Source organism: Panulirus ornatus, chromosome 9 (assembly GCF_036320965.1).
Source record: "Panulirus ornatus isolate Po-2019 chromosome 9, ASM3632096v1, whole genome shotgun sequence".
NCBI classification, from domain to species: Eukaryota; Metazoa; Arthropoda; class Malacostraca; order Decapoda; family Palinuridae; genus Panulirus; species Panulirus ornatus.
This window is the reverse complement of record NC_092232.1, coordinates 35,070,145-35,086,225: the sequence shown is the minus strand read 5'-3', so window position 1 is coordinate 35,086,225 and position 16,081 is coordinate 35,070,145. Positions and strand designations below refer to the sequence as shown.

General features: G+C 37.7%; 2 protein-coding genes across 2 annotated transcripts in view; both read left to right on the top strand.

The window, feature by feature from the left end:
• Positions 1–6,763, top strand: part of LOC139750328 (transmembrane protein 192) — a 118,888-nt gene extending 112,125 nt beyond the window's left edge. Inside the window, exon 6 of the mRNA XM_071665006.1 lies at positions 1,665–6,763. Coding sequence (XP_071521107.1) covers positions 1,665–1,788 — 124 coding nt within the window. The 3' untranslated portion in view covers positions 1,789–6,763. The remainder of the gene's footprint in view (positions 1–1,664) is intronic.
• A 7,817-nt stretch (positions 6,764–14,580) lies between these two features.
• Positions 14,581–14,994, top strand: LOC139750050 (phospholysine phosphohistidine inorganic pyrophosphate phosphatase-like). The gene has a single exon (XM_071664389.1). It carries the CDS (start codon positions 14,581–14,583, stop codon positions 14,992–14,994), a length of 414 nt encoding a protein of 137 aa, XP_071520490.1.
• The last annotated feature ends 1,087 nt before the right edge of the window (positions 14,995–16,081 follow it).

Genomic DNA, 16,081 nt, shown 5'->3' with positions numbered 1-16,081 from the left:
CATCATGTATTGGGTAAAGAGAGGTCTTTGTACTACATAGAATACTGCAGTTGCATGAGAACACAGGCAGAGTTGCTTATGTCTTGACTGTGTGTGTGTGTGTGTGTGCTGATCTCAAAATGGTGGGCAGTGACCAAGCCAGGGATTTTTTTTCATGTTAAAATTTCTACTCAAATTATTTTTGTAGGTGTAAAGGTACAAAAAATAGTATTGCACCAGTAAACTTTTGTAAGTTAACGTAAAACTATGTGTATGTGGGCAAGGATAATTTCAAATGTGAATGAAATAAAAACACATGCACCAAGGCAATGCACAACAGGTTTTCTTGTTCTCCTAATGCCATTATCTCAGTCTGTGGTCAAAGGTCCCAGATTAAAGTTGGGACATAACAGACTATTCTATTACATCCCAAATTCAGTCCAGTGAGTCCTAACCATACTAAACTAAATTTATGATGTAGTAGACCTTTGTGGGATTTTTCATGAGACCCCCAGACGTAGTTCATTTAAATCAAAGAGTACTGTCAGAAGCTGAAATCTGGTACATTGAAGTCTTGTTGAGAGGGATTTCACTGAATGTAGTTTCCACCATCAGTATTGTTTCTTATGATATACATCTTTGGTGTAGTAGTTGAAATCTCTTAGAAGGATTACAGTTGGGACTGGATGTGTAAGATTTAGGCAAAATAAATTGTTCCATAGTTGTTCTGTAAATTCTGTTGTTTTGTATTCAATAAGTTATAGATCGGTCTAGTAAATTAGTTTAAGTTTTCACTCATGGTAACTAACACTTTCACCACATTATTTGAAAGTTTTAGCTCATTTGTTATGAGTTAACATAAAGGCCAAATCCCACTCATGGCTTTTCTGTTGCCTTTCCTCTTTATGAGGCACAGTCTTTTTAAGTTTCATTGCTTACTTAAGTCTTGATGCCAGTCTAACATTTGTTGTAAATGAGTGTCTGTAAGCACGCACATTACAGTAAATGTAGCATGACTGTTAGAATGGTCTAGTCATTTATTTTCTACTTATTTGATGAATTTGGCGGGTGACAAGTTACTAACACTCTTATAGTTGCTAGTTAGATATGGGGGGTCTTTTTTTTTCTGTTGACTGCATCTGGTACAAATATGGATCATACTTACTGAATTTCCTGTATGAGATTTTTGTTCAAATATGTTGAATGTTGTTCTTAGTTTTCCGTTTGTTTCCATGCAGCAATCAGTTGTGGGACAGTGTCTCTTAATTATAAAAGGACGAGTTGAATATAGTAAATAATCCTACCATAACCCATAATGCCATGATAATTGTTCATCCGTAATACGTACCTATGCAGTTTGCTTTATGCTAACACTACTGCATTGGTGTAATGAAAGCCATAAAACTCAGTTGATGATGAAAAACACTTTAGTATACACATGAGTCTGTCAGTGCTGTTCTACTGGTAACACCCACTCTCTTTAACTACATAGTTGTTCAGGTGACTATTCTTGATCTGGAGAAAGGATTTACTCACTGTCTGATGAAATTATATTTTTTAGTCCCTACAGATGTGACATTCTTTTTGACACCATATAGACAAATTGGCAAACTAAACTCATAGTTTAACTAAGCTGATCATATTAAGGGGAAGAAAATTAATGTTTATTCCCTTTTTTTCTACAGAGGGCCAAGTAATCTTGAATGGGTTCTTGAACGCCAAGCAGACTTGCTTCAGGTTCTTCGACACAGGAATTCAGTCCTGACACAGCAGATTTACCTGCTGTCTCAACAGATTCAACACTCATAAGTATTATCATAGTTGCTTGTGTGATATTGCATATCATGCTTGTGTTTCTTTTGAGTGTTGGCATGATTGATTCTGTAAATATGTCATGTGATTAATTGATGCCAAAGTATATGAGTAGTTCTTACTTAGTTTTTGTTATCAGATTTTGCTGGATTATAGAAGGATTTAACCTTTCGGATTCATGTACATGTTTCTCTTGATTTCTGCTGGATTACAAGTATGCTTATATATTAAGCTGTTAACCATGGTTCCTAAATTTTTAGAACCTTCTTGGAGAACTTGAAATTGTTTTGACAGGTGTTGTATAGAGAATGTTATGTAGCACTCTTGGTAGTGTAAACGTTTTATGGTAATGCTAAAGCAAAAGTAACACTAGACATGAGAAGTAAAGATGGTTAATAATATATGATGGCTTTGATAAGCTTTTAGTTAGTGTCATTGATATGTGTAGAAAAATATGTTCAAGATTCAAGAAGTTCACATATTTTGCCTTTCTCAGAATGTTTTATTTGCTGTATGATCAGAGAAGTATTGAAAATGGTGTTACATAAGAAAACAAAAATTTCCTTTTCTCTCTTTTTATTAGCTTATATCCATTATTGTGGGATGAATCCAATGCATACTACTTAACACGCTATTCACATATATCCTCAACTTATATTTACTGTAAACAGTGTCTTTCACAATAGTAGAGGACATCAAATTGGTTCTCTCTGTAGTTGGAATTCATTTGTCAGCTGAGACAAGTTTTCATAGAACCTCTCACTTTCACAAAGAAATCCTCCCAACAAAGGACCTTCATAGCAGATCTTAAACAGTCATTCTTTTATCATTATCAAGGGATATATTCCTCACCAGCTTCATAATTTTAGACTAAGGTTGAGTTTATTTTGATTAACTCTGGTGTAGCTTTGATTACTATGTAAAACCCACCCTCATCATATTTTTAGGTGAGCTACCTCTGTGTCTCCAGGCTCAAGGCTCCATATACAGGTACCCCCCTATCAAACAGGATGTTTCTGAAAATTTGACTATTAAGAAAATGATCAAAAGCAAACTCTTTTTTACCAGAAATATCATTCTGTAATTGGAGATGCATTCCAAAAACAAAAATGGCCCAAGGCATGATGAAAACAACTGTAAGAATGCAGAAAATCGTTTCAAGCACATGTATATTATGATTCTGTTAATGCTCCAATAGAATATTTATATATAATACTTGAAATAGACCATAGAAATAAAAGTAATGATAATATTTTTTACACTTACCAGAGACTGTGGCTATTGCTGCTCAAGGTGGTTTTGAGAAAAGATGCTATAGATTATTAGGAGAGAAAGTCATATTTTCCTTTTGTATTCACTGTAATTGGTCCTTAAATGGTTGATACAATGGTCTTTTATGTTGTGTGTGTGAGTAATGTTAATAGCTATACTTACCTGATCCACCCTATTAATTGGGAATGGAATACAGCACAGTGATTATGATACTGTAGTTTGTAAGCTAATATGTCTTTTATTATTATTCTTATATATTGGTAATTAAACAAGGTTTGAAGATTTTTATTTTTTAGATAGACTGCCAAAAATTGAAAATTTCATCACAACTAGTAGAAGCCATTTGTTAAATGAACTAGTTCCCTAATCAAAAAGTTTTGTTGTAGTGATATTACAGGATATTAGATGCCCTTAAGTGGGGGATATCCGTAGAGAAATTGCCTGTATGGGCCCTTGCCTTTTTGGTTTGCTTCCAATTGGATACTACACCTTTGGTAAAGTATTACCAATTTCTTTGAAACGTGCTGAATAAAGCCTGTGGCAATACAAGCATTACTTCGTTATATACCAGTTGTTTCTATGCTTGACAGAAAATTGGGCTTATTACAACACATTGTACCACTGATCAGTAATATCTTTTGTTCCAACAGTAGCCTTTATGTGATTCATCAACATTTGATCAGTTTGTGCTACCACAGTGATGCCTGATAATGGTGTTGGAAATTGCACTAATAGCTTCAAGAAAGGTTTTATTTTATATTCTTATTTTCTTTATATGTGTTTTTCTTATATTCTTATTGTCTTTATATAAATAATGTAGTTTATGATTTGTTGTTTATAAGATATTACTGAAGGTAATTTTTTTAGAGTATTAATCTATGTGAGACTAATAAGACAGATTCCCAAAGAAAATTACATAAATTCTATTAAATTTCAATCCTTTAGATATATTTAATTCATAATTTTTATTGCATATCATTACATAAGATATATTTCTAAGTTTTGCCGTGTTGTAATCTGACATCGCTCTCTTAAAGGACCTCTTGTGCCACCTGGTATTGTCACACTTCATGTTTTCTATTATGGATATTTTTCTGTTCTTAACTGAAATGTGTGTTGGAAAAGTTTTAGGTTCATTTTAAAATGTCAGCTACCTCTTGGAAAGTTAGGAATACTATAGTGATTTGCTATTTATCACATGAGTACAAGTAATACATTTGCATTGAATTTTTATCTTGGTGCCTCAGTAGAACGTAAGTGCAGTTTCCTGTGTCTTTCTCTGCAGTCAGGTAAATAGAATTTTAACAGGAAAGTTTTGTAATTGGATTTTGTTTACATAAGGTAGTCTTCCAGGAAAGTATGTACTTACTGTCTTGCCAGGGTTTGAAAATTGAGAAAACATATATTAAACTGGCATATTACCTTTTGTATAATCTCATTAAGAAGATTTCTTAATGAACATTTTGGTTATACAGATTGAAATATGAATATTGAAGTTTTTAAGCTTAAAAGTCAGGTTATTAGCAAAAGAAAGCTTATTTTAGATTATATTTCAGATTTAGAGAAAAAATTTGTGGCTGTGACTCTCTAATTGTACCTTTTTGGTATTTTCATGTAATTTGAATTAACTTTTGTGAATCTTCACAAAAGTTTATGAAATAGTATTGCGGTGGAATTATGCTGAAAATGAAAATAGAGCTAACTCACCAAGAGTTAAATTCCAGCATGGTTAATAATCCTTTTCATATGACTTGTCTGATATGTGCAGGTTTGCTTTGGGATGGTAGTACCTATTTGGACTGAGAAATTGGCTATCCCCATACACCTACCCAGAGATTAGAGTTATGTGCAACCCAAACTTTGAATTTCAGAATGATGTCATAGTCATTCTTGGTGTGAATCTAAAAGAATCCCAGAGATGAAAATGTACAAATTTTTTACTCGTGTACATGATCAGGTATTTTCTCAGCACAGTCATACATGATTTTCTCTACTTGATATTAATCATGATCTTTGAATTTCTATAGCCTATGATTAGATATTTAGTGTCTAGTGTATAATGTATGAATGTATAGAAAGTAAGGCAATTTGTAATTCATATTGTCAAGTCTTGAAGTGCATACTATTTTCATATTCCTCCACTTTCCTCAAACTTTTTAGATGAATTGATTAGTTTTTGCACTTCTGTTCTCTTGTTCCTTCACTGCACCTTGCATTATTTCTCTTTAGAAACAAGCACATGAGTCAAATCATCTTCTGGATACTGAACCGTGTTCTGATATTGCCATGGATAGTACTTATGTATTATATCCCTCTGAAGACCTTTTCTTTGTACTGTATTATATAAAATCCAAACACTTAGTTACAGGTGTTAATTTACAATGAACTTTTTAAGTCATTCATATCAGGAAGTAAGTTAGATTATCAAGTTGCAAGGTTACCCTCAAATTCCTCAAAACTGAAATCTGTATAGTTATCAATTTTTTAATCAGGAAAACAAATATTTTGATTCAAGCTGCTGAATCAAGCACACTGTTTGCATTTAGCTTCAGATTCAAGGTATTTTAACACTTGATGCATGGGCATTGAGTATGTAAAGTATGGTAGTTTTAAATAGAAATCTTAGGTTAGCTGTAGAAGAACAGGGTAGTTAGAGTGAAAAAGTTTTCCCTCCAGCTTCTTATCTTCTCATACTTCATTTGATTTTTGGTATGCCCATGTGGCCATAAAAAGCTGTGGCCATTTACTTCCTCTCTGAGTATTTCACAGCAAAAACTTTTTTTGTTCACAATTTCTCGCTTTTAACACTTATTCACAATTTATGTTCATATGTTAGTTCTGGGCTCCCATCTTAATTACTATAAGTAAAATATATTAGACACTAGAGGAAAAATGTGATAGTTTGATACTGCTTGTTAGCTTAATTTGAATGCAGAATACTTAAGCTGTGTATTGCTTAGCCTGACGAAGTGTGGAGGAATGTAGAGCGATAGCAGTTACTGAAAGTGAAGTTTGATTTTAGTTTCATCCCAAAGTGTACTGATTTCTGTGTAGCTTTGCATTTGATAAAATCTCACAGCTCATGTAGTACAAATGCAAACTGTCACTGACTAGCATGGCAAATGCACAGGTAATGTATTGTGACAAGGTCTTTTGATACAGAATTTTATATTGACATAGTACATTACTTAACATATAAAGTTCAAATTAGAAAGTGTTACTTTTGGAAAACCATTGTTTTGTTATAATTGTAGTTCATCTTGCTGTATTGCCAACATTACAACATGCATTTCATATAGTATTTTGCGTAAAGTATTAGCCTGACTGAAGTAATACATTACCATTATAGACCAGCTTTCATAACGTGGTATTATTTTAAAGATACAGCTTTGCTTTTGTGTACAAGGTTTTACAAATTAGTTAAAGTGTTACTTTTGTATACAATCAATTACATTATAATTCCAATTCATCTTTTATTATTTCCAATGTTACAACATGCATTTCATGTAATATTTTACTTGAAATGTTTAACTCAACTGAAGTGCTTCATAATCATTATAAACCAGCTCTTATAACTTACTGTTTTGTTAATGTTGATACTGTTTTGCTTTTTTGTACATGGTTTTATGAATTAATGTAAATTTTATTAACCAAGATTTTAGTTTGTGACAAATTAATATAAATAAATTAAGTATTACTATGCAGTTGGCTTATCTTTAAATCATTCATTAGTAAATTGTATATGTAGATTTTCTCATGTAAATTTGAAATGTTTACATATTTTCTAATAGAGTTTGTCTTCTATTTACACTTGAGATTTGTTATTTGAAATCTGAGAGTAAATTGGAAAAGCCTAAAACAAAAAAGTTATACTCATAAGCATGATGTAAAGTAGGGATGCATCCCTAGATGGTAATTTCCAGTCAACCAAACCTAATTGAATACCTAAGACATGACAAGATAAATCCATACAGAGCATTGGTAAATTGATAGTTGAATAAACACTAAAGATACTGTTAATAAATGAATCAATGCAAAACATACATAGATAAATGCTTACATGAATAGAATACTTTAAGTAAATAAGTACTTTATACTTACCAAAAATAGTAGCATGTAGTGCCTGACAAGTGTGAATAAGGAGTGGGAAGGTTATGCAGGCAATGGGGCAAGACTGTCTGCCTCTTTGTCTGATATCTGGCTAGTTTCATACATGGCCATTGTGGTTTCTTTGAGTGATGAAGAAGTTTGCTGGGTTTTAATGGCAAAGTTGAAAATATTCATGAATGAGTAATTATGAAAGCTATGAAGCATAGATTGAAGTGTCCATACTTTTTCAATGGCCAAAAGTTGAAAAAGCCTAAAAGGAGGGAGTGTAAATCAAGGAATAACTGTACATTATATTCTTTTTTGTAATATATACATAAAATTTTTGCTTGTTTATCTATGGCAATAAGACATGATTTGCTTTTACTGCACAGTACTGAGTTGAATATACTTGCACCTCTCTAACCTTATCTCCTGTGGTATTTCTATACACCTATATTCATTCTTATGGTACAAATAGAATTAGTATTTCTATTCTTATTTTCCCTACAACTCCAGACCACTTTGTCATTCCCTGCAATGCAGTACATGTCCCTCTTTCCAGAACTCTGTTTTCCTCAATATGTCACTCTTCTATCTTCCATTTAACTGATCCAATCTATCTCTTATCCTATGCTAGTTCAGTAATAACCATGTAAGGAGATATCTTTTCTTTTAAGATAATTCACCATTTCCTGTGGAGCAAGATAGCACCAGGAACAGATAAAGAACAGCTTCATATGCTCACAGCCTCTCAAGCTGTCATGTATGATTATCTGAAACCAAAGCCCTCTCTCCACAGCCAAGCCCCACAGACCTTTACTTGGTTTCCTCTGACCCATTTCATATGCCTTAGTTCAGCCCATTGACACCTTATCACCCCCTACTTGTCATGTTGCTCCAGTTTGCTCACCCTCTTGCAAGTTCAAGCCACTGAAATTAGGCATATCATTCACTCCATCCTCTCTTCTCATTTTGTCATTTTTGGTCTCTCCCTCCTTGGTTCCCCCACTTCTGATATGTATATTCTCTTAGTCAGTCTCTCTTCACTCATCCTCTTCATATACCCATACCATTTCAGCATGCCTCATTCATCTCTGTCCATCTATTTATCTATTCATCTGTATCTGTCTGTCCATCCATCCATCTATTGATTTATCAACCTATCTATCTATCTATCTAGATCTGTTTTTCAATCTATCTGTCTATATTTTTTCTTTTCATACTATTTGCCATTTCCCGCATTAGCGAGGTAACGTTAAGAACAGAGGACTGAGTCTTTGAGGGAAAGCCTCACCGGGCCCCTTCTCTGTTTCTCTGTTCCTTCTTCTGGAAAATTAAAAACAAGAGGGGAGGATTTCCAGGCCTCTGCTCCCATTTTATTTTTATTATACTTAATTGCCATCTCCTGCGTTAGCAAGGTAGCACAAAGAAACAGATGAGGAATGGCTCAACCCACCCACATACACATGTATATACATAAATGCCCACACACTCACATATACATACATATATCTTTCAATGTTTACATACTTATACATACACATATATACACATGTACATATTCATACTTGCTGCCTTTATCCATTTCCATCGGCTCCGCACCACACATGAAATAGCATCACCCCCCTAGCGAGGTAGTGCAAGGAAAAGACAAGAAAAGGCCACATTTGCTCACACTCAGTCTCTAGCTGTCATGTGTAATGCACTGAAACCACAGCCACCTTTCCACATCCAGGGCCCATAGACCTTTCCATGGTTTACCCCAGACGCTTCACATGCCATGGTTCAATCCATGGACAACACGTCGACCCAGATCTACCACATTGTTCAGTTCACTTTATTCTTTGAATGCCTTTCACCCTCCTGTATATTCAGGCCCTGATCGCTCAAACTCTTTTTCACTCCATCCTTCCACCTACAATTTGATCTCTCGCTTTTCCCTCTTCCCTACAACTCTGACACATATCTCCTCTTTGTCAGTCTTTTCTCACTCGTTCTCTCCATGTGTCCAAACTATTTGAACTCACTGTCTTCTGCTCTCTCAACCATGCACTTTTTATTACCACACATCTCTCTTACCCTTTCATTACTTACTCGATCAAACCACCTCACACCACATATTGTCCTTAAACATTTCATTTCCAACACATCCATTCTCCTCTGCACAACCCTATATATATATCCCATATATCATTGTTGGAATCACTATTCCTTCAAACATACCCATTTTTGCTCTCTCAGATAACATTCTTGCCTTCCACACATTCTTCAATGTTCCCAGAACCTTTACCCCCTCCCCCACCTTGTGACTCTCTTCCGCTTCCAAGCTTCCATCCACTCCCAGATATCTAAAACTCTTCACTTCCTCCAGTTTTTCTCCATTCAAACTTACCTCCCAATTAACTTGTCCCTCAACCCTACTGAACCTAATACACTTGCTCTTATTCACATTTACTCTCGACTCTTTTTTCACACGCTTTGCCAAACTAAATCACCAGTTTCTGCAGTTTTTCACCTAAATCAGCCACCATGGCTGTATCATCAGCAAACAACAACTGACTCACTTCCCAAGCCCTCTGATCCAGAACAGACTGCATACTTGCCCCTCTCTCCAAAACTCTTGCATTTACCTCCCTAACAACCCCATCCATAAATAAAATAAACAACCACCGAGACATCACGCACCTCTGCCGCAAAGCGACATTCACTGGGACCCAGTCACTTTCCTCTCTTCCTACTCATACACATGCCTTACATCTTTGGTCAAAACTTTTCACTGCTTCTAGCAGCTTACCTCCCACACCATATACTCTTAAAACCTCCCACATAACATCTCTATCAACCCTAACATTTGCTTTCTCCAGATCCATAAATGCTACATACAAATCCATTTGTTTTTCTAAGTATTTCTCACATACAATTTTCAAAGTAAACACCTGATCTACAACATCCTCTACCACTTCTGAAGCCACACTGCTCTTCCCCAATCTAATCCTCTCTACATGCCCTTACCCTCTCAATTAATACCCTTCCATATAATTTCCCAGGAATACTCAGCAAACTTATGCATCTGTAAATTGAATACTCACCTTTATCCCCTTTGCCTTTGTACACTGGCACTATACATGCAATCTGCCAATCCTCAGCCACCTCACCATGTTCCATACATACACTGAATATCCTCACCAACCAATCAACAACGTAGTCACCCCCTTTTTTGAATATATTCTACTGTAATACCATCCAGACCTGCTGTCTTATTGGCTTCCAAAGCTTTCACTACCTCCTCTCTGTTTACCAAACCATTCTCCCTGACCCCTCTCACTTCACACACCACCCCTACCAAAACAGCCTATGTCTGCCTCTCTTATCATCAAACACATTCAACAAACCTTCAAGATACTCACTCCATCTCCTTCTCACTTCATCACTACTTGTTATTACCTCCCCATTTGCCCCCTTCACCAATGTTCCCATTTGTTCTATTGTCTTACACACTTTATTTACCTCCTTCCAAAACATCTTTTCATTTTCCCTAAAGTTTAATGATACTCTCTCATGCCAACTTGTTTGCCCTCATTTTCATCTCTTGTACCTTTCTCTTGACCTCCTCCTGCTTTTTTTTTTTTTATACATCTCCCAGTCATTTGCACTACTTCCCAGCAAAAATCGTCCAAATGCCTCTCTTTTCTCTTTCACTAACACTCTTACTTTTTCATCCCACCAGTCACTACCCTTTCTAATCTGTCCACCTCCCACAATTCTCATGCCACAAGCATCTTTCGCGCAAGCCATCACTGCTTCCCTAAATACATCCCATTCCTCCCCCACTCCCCTTACATCATTTGCTCTCACCTTTTGCCATTCTGCACTCAGTCTCTTCCAGTATTTCCTCACACAATTCTCCTTTCCAAGCTCACTTTCTCTCACCATTCTCTTCTCCCCCAAATTCTCTCTTCTTTTCTGAAAACCTTCACAAATCTTCACCTTTGCCCCCACAAGATAGTGATCAAGCATCCCTCCAGCTGCCCCTGTCAGCACATTTAACATCCAAAAGTCTCTCTTTCACATGCCTGTCAATTAACATGTAATCCAGAATGCCCTCTGGCCATCCCTCCTACTCACATACATATACTTATGTATATCTCTCTTTTTGAACGAAGCATTCCCAACCACCAGTCCTTTTTCAGCACACAAATCTACAAGCTCTTCACCATTTCCATTTACAGCACTGAACACCCCATGTATACCAATTATACCCTCAACTTTGTATTCAAATCACCCGTCGCTATAACCCGGTCTCGTCCATCAAAGCTACTAACACACTAACTCAGCTGCTACCAAAACACTTGCCTCTCATAATCTTTCTTCTCATGACCAGGTGCATAGGCCCCAATATTCACCCATCTCTCTCCATCCACTTTCAGTTTTACCCATATCAGTCTAGAGTTTGCTTTCTTACATTGTATCACATTTTCCCAAAACTCCTGCTTCAGGAGTAGTGGTACTCCTTCCTTTGCTCTTATCCTCTCACCAACCCCTGACTTTACTCCCAAGACATTTCCAAACCACTCTTCCCCTTTCCTCTTGCGCTTTGTTTCACTCAGAGCCAAAACATCCACGTTCCTTTCTTCAAACATACTACCTGTCTCTCCTTTTTTCTCATCTTGGTTACATCCACACACATTTAGACACCCCAGTCTGAGCCTTCGAGGAGGATGAGCACTCCCCGCATGACTCCTTCTGTTTCTTCTTTAGAAATTTAAATACAAGGACGGGGGTTTCCAGCCCCTGGGTCCCGCCTCCTTTAGTCGCCTTCTACGACACGCGAGGAATACGTGGGAAGTATTCTATCTATCTATCTATCTGATGCCTATTCACTCAGGGAACTCCCATCAAGGGGTTGGTCATGTCAAAAAAGTCTCCACTTATCCCTGTCCTTACATGCCTCCCATGCATACACTATTCCAAGCATTCTTCCACGATTTTTTTCCCTTAAGTATTTCCTGTGCTCTATTTTCCCATGTCACAGGTGATCTTCCTCTCACAATATCCCCTTTAATTGTACTATCATACACTCTCCTTGTAAACTCCCAGTCTTGCATTCTTTCTACATACCCAAACCAATCAAAGTTTGGAGAGAGGGGCAAGCGTGCAGTCTGTTGTTAATGAGAGGGCTTGGAAAGTGAGTCAGTTGTTTGCTGATGATACAGTGCTAGTGGCTGATTCGGGTGAGAAACTGCAGAAGGTACTGACTGAGTTTGGTAAAATGTGTGAAAGAAGAAAGCTGAGAGCAAATGTGAATAAGAGCAAGATAATCAGTTTCAGTAGAGTTGAGGGACAAGTTAATTTCGAGGCAAGTTTTAATGGAGAAAAACTGGAGGAAGTGAAGTGTTTTTAGATATCTGGAAGTGGATTTAACAGCGGATGGAATCATGGAAGTGGAAGTGAGTCACAGGGTGGGGGAGGGGGTGAAGGTTCATTGAACTTTGAAGAATGCGTGGAAGGCGAGAACGTTATCTCAGAGAGCAAAAATGGGTATGTTTGAAGGAATAGTGGTTCCAACAATGTTATATGGTCAGGAGGCATGGACTATAGATAGGGTTGTGCGGAGGAGGGTGTATGTGTTGGAAATGAAATGTTTGAGGACAATATGGGGTGTGAGGTGGTTTGATCGAGGAAGTGATGAAAGGGTAAGAGAGATGTGTGGTAATAAAGAGCGTGGTTGAGAGAGCAGAAGAGGGTGTATTGAAATGGTTTGGTCACATGGAGAGAATGAGTGAGGAAAGATTGACAAAAAGGATATATGTGTCAGAGGTAGAGGAAACGAGGAGAAGCGGGAGACCAAATTGGAGGTGAAAGGATGGAGTGAAAAAGATTTTGAGTGCTTGGGGTCTGAACATACAGGAGGGTGAAAGGCGTGCAAGGAATAGAGTGAATTGGAATGATGTGGTATAATGGGGTCGACTTGCAGTCAATGGATTGAACCAGGGCATGTGAAGCATCTGGGGCAAACCATGGAAAGTTTTGTGGGCCTGGATGTGAAAAGGGACCTGTAGTTTTGGTGCATTACACATGGCAGCTAGAGACTGAGTGTGAACGAATGTAGCCTTTGTTGTCTTTTCCTTGCACTACCTCGCATGCGCACAGGGGGAGTGGGGTGCCATTTCGTGTGTGGCGGGGTGGTGACAGGAATAGATGAAGGCAGCAAGTATGAATATGTATGTGAATATATATGTATATGTCTGTGTATGTATATGTATGTATACGTTGAAATGTATAGTTATGCATATGTGTGTGTGTGGGTATTTATGTGTATACATGTGTATGTGGGTGGGTTGGGCCAATCTTTCTTGTGTTTCCTTGTGCCACCTCCTTAACGTGGGAGACAGTGACTAAGTATAACAAATTGAATAAATGAATATGGATCATAGGGTGGGGGAGGGGGTGAAAATTCTGGGGGCCTTGAAGAATGTGTGGAAGTCGAGAACATTATCTCGGAAAGCAAAAATGGGTATGTTTGAAGGAATAGTGGTTCCAACAATGTTGTATGGTTGCGAGGCGTGGGCTATGGATAGAGTTGTGCGCAGGAGGATGGATGTGCTGGAAATGAGATGTTTGAGGACAATGTGTGGTGTGAGGTGGTTTGATCGAGTGAGTAACGTAAAGGTAAGAGAGATGTGTGGAAATAAAAAGAGCGTGGTTGAGAGAGCAGAAGAGGGTGTTTTGAAGTGGTTTGGGCACATGGAGAGAATGAGTGAGGAAAGATTGACCAAGAGGATATATGTGTCGGAGGTGGAGGGAACGAGGAGAAGAGGGAGACCAAATTGGAGGTGGAAAGATGGAGTGAAAAAGATTTTGTGTGATCGGGGCCTGAACATGCAGGAGGGTGAAAGGAGGGCAAGGAATAGAGTGAATTGGAGCGATGTGGTATACCGGGGTTGACGTGCTGTCAGTGGATTGAATCAAGGCATGTGAAGCGTCTGGGGTAAACCATGGAAAGCTGTGTAGGTATGTATATTTGCGTGTGTGGACGTATGTATATACATGTGTATGGGGGGGGTTGGGCCATTTCTTTCGTCTGTTTCCTTGCGCTACCTCGCAAACGCGGGAGACAGCGACAAAGTATAATGAAAAAAATAAAAATATATATATATATAAAAAAAATAAAAATATATATATATATATTTTCCAAAAGAAGGAACAGAGAACGAGGCCAGGTGAGGACATTCCCTCAGAGGCCCAGTCCTCTGTTCTTAACGCTACCTTGCTAACGCGGGAAATGGCGAATAGTATGAAAGAAAGAAAAGATATATATATATATATATATATATATATATATATATATATATATATATATATATATATATATATATATATATATATATTGTGATAGGGGATGCAGATGAAGTATTCTCATTTTCTAATATGAACAAGGCTTTCAAACTACTGATGAGTTTGGAAAAGCCAAGACTTTTTGCCTTGGGATATGGAAAATATTACAAGCTCAAAGGCGAGTTGCAACTTGACGTTGGAGCTTTTGCTAGTGCTTTAGAGTTTGCCTGTGATATCAAAAGTGAAGTAGTGGGTAAGCCTTCACCCCAGTTTTTTGCTGCTGCTTTATCTGACATGGGCGTTTCAGCAGCAGAGGCTGTAATGGTTGGGGATGATATAGTGTCTGATGTTGGTGGAGCACAGAAGTGTGGGATGCGAGGTGTGCTGGTGCGGACTGGAAAGTACATTCCGGCATGTGAAAACCACCCTACTGTGAAACCCCATTTTATTGCCAACAGTCTTTCAGAAGCTGTTGACTTAATCATTCAGGCTTATAAGAAAGGTTAATTGTTTATTGTGATTGCCTAATTGTGGAGCATGGGGAAGGAGTTGTACACTTTAAAGGCTCCATCTCTTAATGTAAACTCACTCTTCTGTTCTACAATTTTTTTAAAAAGCCATTATAGTTTCCTCATTTGTTCTGTTCATTTGCATCTTTAAGCATGGAAGTCCTATATCACTGAACTCTCCTTGCTAATTCTGAAGAACTTCTTACAATCAACTTTGTCAAATTGGTTGTGGCAATTGAAAGTTGTTATTGTGGCTCACATCTTTCTTCTCTGTTACAATATAGTCTAAAATCATGGTTCCTATCCTCTCCCAGTAATTCATCTCTTGTATATGTGTCAGGTACAAACTTTCTTGCCCCCCATTATACCTTCTCAATTTAATGTACTTGTTTCCTTATGTGTGGTGCCCTGGGGATAGGGGAGAAAGAATACTTCCCACGTATTCCCTGCGTGTCGTAGAAGGCGACTAAAAGGGGAGGGAGCGGGGGGCTGGAAATCCTCCCCTCTCGTTTTTTTTTGATTTTCCAAAAGAAGGAACAGAGAACGAGGCCAGGTGAGGATATTCCCTCAGAGGCCCAGTCCTCTGTTCTTAACGCTACCTTGCTAATGCGGGAAATGGCGAATAGTATGAAAGAAAGAAATATATATATATATATTTATTTATTTATTATACTTTGTCACTGTCTCCCGCGTTTGCGAGGTAGCGCAAGGAAACAGACGAAAGAAATGGCCCAACCCCCCCATACACATGTATATACATACGTCCACACACGCAAATATACATACCTACACAGCTTTCCATGGTTTACCCCAGACGCTTCACATGCCTTGATTCAATCCACTGACAGCACGTCAACCCCGGTATACCACATCACTCCAATTCACTCTATTCCTTGCCCTCCTTTCACCCTCCTGCATGTTCAGGCCCCGATCACACAAAATCTTTTTCACTCCATCTTTCCACCTCCAATTTGGTCTCCCTCTTCTCCTCGTTCCCTCCACCTCCGACACATATATCCTCTTGGTCAATCTTTCCTCACTCATTCTCTCCATGTGCCCAAACCACTTCAAAACACCCTCTTCTG

Excerpts from the sequence above, each read along its gene's own strand:
- LOC139750050 (XM_071664389.1), top strand. The coding sequence starts at position 14,581 with ATGAACAAGGCTTTCAAACTACTGATGAGTTTGGAAAAGCCAAGACTT.